Source organism: Rhinopithecus bieti, unplaced genomic scaffold, assembly GCF_001698545.2.
Source record: "Rhinopithecus bieti isolate Rb0 unplaced genomic scaffold, ASM169854v2 scaffold_17667, whole genome shotgun sequence".
NCBI classification, from domain to species: Eukaryota; Metazoa; Chordata; class Mammalia; order Primates; family Cercopithecidae; genus Rhinopithecus; species Rhinopithecus bieti.
The window spans coordinates 1,607,066-1,613,390 of NW_016809668.1; the positions used below are offsets into that span (position 1 = coordinate 1,607,066).

The following is a 6,325-nucleotide window of genomic DNA, read 5'->3' on the forward strand; positions in this document are numbered from 1 at the left end:
ACAAATAAATTTGAACTTAAGTGTATATTCTTTATCAAGATTATCCTAAGACTTTTGTGCTGTAGTTTTTGAGATAAACCATTTGATAGATTTTCTGATGTTGAAATTTTCTCTTATTATTGACTAAACTCTCTTTGGTGACTATGATTTTCCTCTTCTCACTCTGGACTCTTATTTACATTCTTTTTTTTGTTTTGTTTTTATTTGAGACGGAGTCTCGCTCTGTCACCCAGGCTGGAGTGCAGTGGCTGGATCTCAGCTCACTGCAAGCTCTGCCTCCCGGGTTCACGCCATTCTCCTGCCTCAGCCTCCCGAGTAGCTGGGACTACAGGCGCCGCCACCTCGTCCGGCTAGTTTTTTTGTATTTTTAGTAGAGACGGGGTTTCACCGTGTTCGCCAGGATGGTCTCGATCTCCTGACCTTGTGATCCGCCCGTCTCGGTCTCCCAAAGTGCTGGGATTACAGGCTTGAGCCACTGCGCCCGGCCTTGATTTTAAATTGTAGAACTTTAAAGTCAAAACAGACTTTTAAAATATTTGAAATAATTTCAAACTTACAGAAAAGTTGCAAGAATAATACAGAAAACTCTCATATCTTTAATCTAGATTCCCTCCTTTTTAGTTTGCCACATTTGCTTTATTATTTTCATTCGGTATGCATACACATACCATTTCTTTTTCCTAAATCATGTGAGCAGGTTACATACATCTTGCCCTTTTACCTCTTTATTATTTCAGTGGTATTTTCTCTTATATATAACCACACTTTAGTTACCAAATTCAAGAAAACATTGATAAACTACTTCATAGTTTATATTCCAAGTTTGTCAGTTATCCCAGTGTTCCTTGTGGTACTTTAACTCCTTTTCTTTAGTCTTCTTTAACCTGGCACAGTTCCTTAGCCTTTTAAAAAATCTTTTATGACTTTGGCCTTTTTGAAGAATTCATTTTAATTATTTTGTGGAATGTTTCTTAACTTGGGTTTGTCTGTTATTTCCTAGCGATTAGGTTATGCATCCTTGGGTGTGATACATAAATGATGTTGAATACTTCTCAGGTTGTCACATCCTACAGGCACACACAGTCTGACCTTCATCGGTGATAATTAATTTGGATCACTTAGTCTCACTATTGTCTGATTTCTCTGTGGATAGTTACTATAATCTTTTTCTTCCTCTCAGATAATAAGCTATTTTTGGAAGGACACTCTGAGACAATGTGCTAATATCCTTTCTCATGACACTCTTTTAAATTTGGCATCCATTGATGATGCTTGCCTGAACCAGTCATTACTGTGATGGCTACAAAGTGGTGATTTTGCCAATTCTATCACTGTTTTCAAATTTAGGAGACGATGTTCTAGTATATGGAAAATTCTCCATTCTCTGTTTTTTTTCTTATTTATTATCAGTATGGACTGATGGGTTCCTGTTTTATTCATTGAAGTATAATTCATTACTGCCCTTATTTGGTCCTCACATTATCCCTGTGTTGGCCAGTGGAAGCTCCTTTAAGCTGTTTTTTATGTCCTTTAGATATTCTCCCATTATGTTTCTGAACACTACCTTTTTGGCACAACAAAATGTTCTAGCTCAATCTTATACCTTCTCTGTCTGAACTCTGGAATCAGCCATTTCTTTAGGGACCCCAGGTTCTTGTTCATGGGGAACAGATTTTAGAAGCCAAGATTTGGGATCACTGTTACCACAGTGTTACTGCTTCTAAACTCTTTTCCTAAGCTAGAAAATATGTGTACTGTACATAAAAAATAATTTTCAGAATTGTCACACCCATTTCTCTGTGAAAAACAAACCTACTAAGCAGTTCAGGATTTGACTATTACTCTTAGGCTTAAGGTGGATATTCAAAATAATGTGTTCAAAGTTACTTGGATTAGTCCTCGCCTGGCCCTTTCAGTGTGGTTATGTTTTTCATGGGAAATATAGTTGGCTTCATTTGTTTCCATTTGCATTCAGTTGCACCCCCTTTATCTTACTGATTTAATTTTTTTTAACATGCAGAAGTGTATTATATCTCCAGAGATAAAAACAATACCATAAACTATACATAGGGAAGTCTTATCCCTCTTTATTCATTGCATCTTATTTCCCCCAACCCCCCAACAGTAAACCCCATCTTTACTGTTTCCTGGTTTATTTTTCCTGCATTTCTTTTTGCAAAAGTAAGCAGTTGTATGTGTGTTTTTTTCTTACAGAGAAGGTAGCATTCTGTAGATACTCTTCAAAAGACACTTTTCCAAACATCTTGTCTACATCTTTTTAATTTACAGATGAAGAAATTAAGATGTAGTGCTTCCAAATGTGTTTAGTCTTTGATGTTCCTGTTTCTGCTGTTCTTTGCGACTTATCATTATTTTTAAAATGTTCTGTGTTCCTTGTGTGCTTTCTTGTCTTCGTTTTGTCTGACCGTAATTGTGTAGGTCAGTGGAATTTTTTTTTTTTTTTTTTTTTTTTTTTGAGACGGAGTCTCGCTCTGCCCCCAGGCTGGAGTGCGGTGGCGCCGTCTCGGCTCACTGCAAGCTCCGCCTCCCGGGTTCACGCCATTCTCCTGCCTCAGCCTCCCGAGTAGCTGGGACTACAGGCGCCCGCCACTATGCCCGGCTAATTTTTTTGTATTTTTAGTAGAGATGGGGTTTCACTGTGTTAGCCAGGATAGTCTCAATCTCCTGACCTCGTGATCCGCCCACCTCGGCCTCCCAAAGTGCTGGGATTACAGGCTTGAGCCACCGCGCCCGGCCTGGAATTTTCTTTTGATATTTTATATATGAATTATAAGTATATGAAAACATTTATATGTAAGTCTGCATTCTTTTTAACAGGTGGTCAGTCTGACCAAGGATATGGGTCTAAGGATGAACTTATAAAGGATGATGCAGAAATTCATGTGCCTGAAGAACAAGCAGCAAAAGAATTGATAACTAAAACAAAAATGCAAACAGAAGGTTAAGTCCTGATATTTACGAACTTTACTTAGAATAATACCTGCATTATTAATAATTAAAAGTGTATCTTAGTTGATAGCTTTGATGATTATTTTCACAAATGTAAGGTCTGGCTCCTAAGATGCTATGTACTGTTATATAAGGTAGATTTTGGTAGTCTCTGAAGTTTTAAAATTTAAGAGACTTTTGTTTCTGTTTCTTTTTCTTTTTTTTTTTTTTTGTTTTAGAGACAGCGCCTTGCTCTCTCGCCTAGGCTGAGTGCAGTGGCGAGAACATGTCTTACTGCAGCCCTGATCTCCTGGCCTCATGATCCTCCTGCCTCAGTCCCCTGTCAGCTGGGACCACAGGCACGTGCCACCATGCCCAGCTAATTTTTTTATGTTTTGTAGAGACAAAGTCTCGCCATGTTGCCCAGCTGATCTTGACCTCCTGAACTTAAGTGATCTTCCTGCCTCAGCCTCCCAAAGTGCTGGGATTACAGGTGTGAGCCATGACACTCTGTAGGTCAGCCCTTAATTTTGCAGGAAAGTATGACCCATTGAGGTATTTGCCAAATTTACATAGCTACTTTTGACAGAACCAGGACTGAACTTTGAGTCATCAAAACTTCTATTTTAGTGCCATTTTTAATTCTGAAAGGCTCTTTCACTAGCAGTCCTTCAAATATCTAGGTGCATAGTTTTCATTGGTAGGTTAAAAATAGTCTATGTGGGCTGGGTGCGGTGGCTCATGCCTGTGATCCCAGCACTTTGGGAGGCTGAGGTGGGTGGATCATGTGGTCAGGAGTTCGAGACCAGCCTGGCCAATGTGGCGAAACCCTGTCTCTACTAAAAATACAAAATTAGCCAGGCATGGTGGCAGACACCTGTAATCCCAGGTACCGGGGAGGCTGAGGCAGGAGAATCGCTTGAACCTGGGAAGCGGAGGTTGCAGTGAGCCGCTACTGTGCCATTGCACTCCAGCCCGGGTGATTTTAAGAGCAAGACTCCATCTCAAAAAAAAAAAGTCTATGTGGTTTTCCTGGTTTTATAGGGCTCATTAAGGCAGAGATAATTTGTTGTAATCATTTTATGAAAGTATGGAGGAATATTTTGGCTCATGGAATAAGACACTCTTCCTGTTCTCTTTCACAAAAGTATACTTTCTTTAATGTTACTTATTTTATACTCCAGAGTTTTGGAGAAGCAAGCCCCTCTCCTGCTTGCCAAGTGATGAGAAGGAGAACTGAAGGCCAGAGACTTTATTGATTCACTAAAGAACATTTATGTTAGGATTACTGAATGATTAAACAAAGCATTTCAGTTAATGGCAGCATTTATGGCATAAAGTAAACCAGACACAGTCTATTTTACTTTGTGTCTAAAGTAAAATATACACACTGACTGTTGGAGAAAAATACATACAATATGTAAAAGTATATGGTTTCTGTTTAATATTGGCAAAAGTAGGAATGATAACATCCAAATATTTTTTTTCCAGAGGTGTGTGATGCCTCTGCTATTGTGGCAAAACATTCACAACCTAGTCCAGAGCCTCACAGTCCTACTGAATCTCCTGCATGGGGCAGCAGTATTGTGAAAGTTCCGTCTGGTATATTTGATATCAGCAGCAGGAAAAGTAGCACTGGTGAGTCTTTACATTTTGGTTATTAAATATTTAAAATAAACATCTATAGATACGTATGTGTCTTTAATGACATTATAATTGTAATGAACATGCTAAAGAGCCAGAAGGGACTTTTGAATTCTCTAAATCAGCTAAAGAAATTGAAAATATTGTTATTTAAAGGGTTTAATTGTTACTTAGAATACCCTTTCCTGTTGTGGTGCCTGTTCTCCGTTTGGCCACTCTTTCTCATTTTAGATAATGAGAAAGTGTACTTGTAGGGCTTCCTGTATGCATCATGAACAGAGAGGCAGTGGTGTGATCAAATTCCAGAGGGCTTATGAGTGGCCGGCTAATTCCTATCACTGAAGGGAAATGGAAGAAAAAGATTCACGTCATTTCCGCTCTACACAGCTATGCCAGTGGGTCTTTGATTTTGGCCATTGTTATAGGTACCCCAAGCCACTTTTTGTTTGTGATTAAGTGTTTGTGCTAAATAACTGTGTGTATGACTCCCTTGAATTTGAGTTTTCTACTTTCATTATATATAGGCCTCCCGAGACTCTTCTGGCACACGTCTAAGTATATGATTTTAAAAGATGATGAAATTGGCCTAAATCCTTTGCCCTTCATTAGTGGTGGCTGCAGTTCACTTTTCTAAAGTTGACTGTCTTGTCTGAAGATGTATCTATTGTATGACTTTACAGAAATTAATTTGTTCAGCTTCTTAAACCAATGTAAAAGTACTCCTGTTCTTAAAGTCTTTTCTTTTTGTATTTACTGTGACTCTGAGTTTCACTCATTACTTGTTTGGTTAGTGCTCAAGAGGTGGTGGGGCTAAAGGTTTTTTTTTTTTTTTTTTTTGAGACGGAGTCTTGCTCTGTCGCCCAGGCTGGAGTGCAGTGGCCGGATCTCAGCTCACTGCAAGCTCCGCCTCCCGGGTTCACGCCATTCTCCTGCCTCAGCCTCCCGAGTAGCTGGGACTACAGGCGCCCGCCAGGTCGCCCAGCTAGTTTTTTGTATTTTAGTAGAGACGGGGTTTCACCATGTTAGCCAGGATGGTCTTGATCTCCTGACCTTGTGATCCGCCCGTCTCGGCCTCCCAAAGTGCTGGGATTACAGGCTTGAGCCACCGCGCCCGGCCACTAAAGGTTTTTTGAGAAAATAATTGATATATACATTGCAGATCCCATTTTCCCAACTTCTTGATAGCAGAGATGCTGGGGAAAAGGAGGGAAGAGTTTTCTTTGTCAGAGGCTTAGCGTCCTCTCAAAATATTGAACTGGGCATTGTGGACTGCTGTGTTTCCTTCCCTTTTAACTTATTTTCATATTAAGAATGAAGGGTGAGGATAATGGGGCTTTTGTCAGTGTAGCAATTTTTTTTTTAACATTGAATAAAACGTGCTGTTAAATTCCTGGAAATACTGTGAGAACCAATAATATTTGCAAAGATTTGTTTCTCAAATATTGGGAACAGCTTTCAAAGCAGGTACATATTTTGAGTTGTAAAATAGGCTAGTTTAATTCCCATTAAGGCTTAAAAGAGTATCTCTAAATGCTTATTCTGATTAATTTATATAATTATGATTATTAGTACTAACTTGAAAGATTAAAAAGAACCTTGAAATCAATCTTGAAGTTTAAAAGGAAGATCTTATCTAAGACAGCTTTTTTCCTTGAAGCTCCCAGATATTTTTATGCTTTTTAACAAAACAAATGATGTGACTACAGTAAAAAGCAATGGATAAAAAAGAAAA

At 38.9% G+C, this 6,325-nt stretch overlaps 1 protein-coding gene across 1 annotated transcript in view; it reads left to right on the forward strand.

Moving 5' to 3' along the window:
* Nucleotides 1–6,325, forward strand: part of DENND4C (DENN domain containing 4C) — a 158,242-nt gene that overhangs the window by 118,571 nt on the left and 33,346 nt on the right. The window contains exons 20-21 of the mRNA XM_017890091.1: nucleotides 2,839–2,961; nucleotides 4,441–4,587. Coding sequence (XP_017745580.1) covers nucleotides 2,839–2,961; nucleotides 4,441–4,587 — 270 coding nt within the window. The remainder of the gene's footprint in view (nucleotides 1–2,838; nucleotides 2,962–4,440; nucleotides 4,588–6,325) is intronic.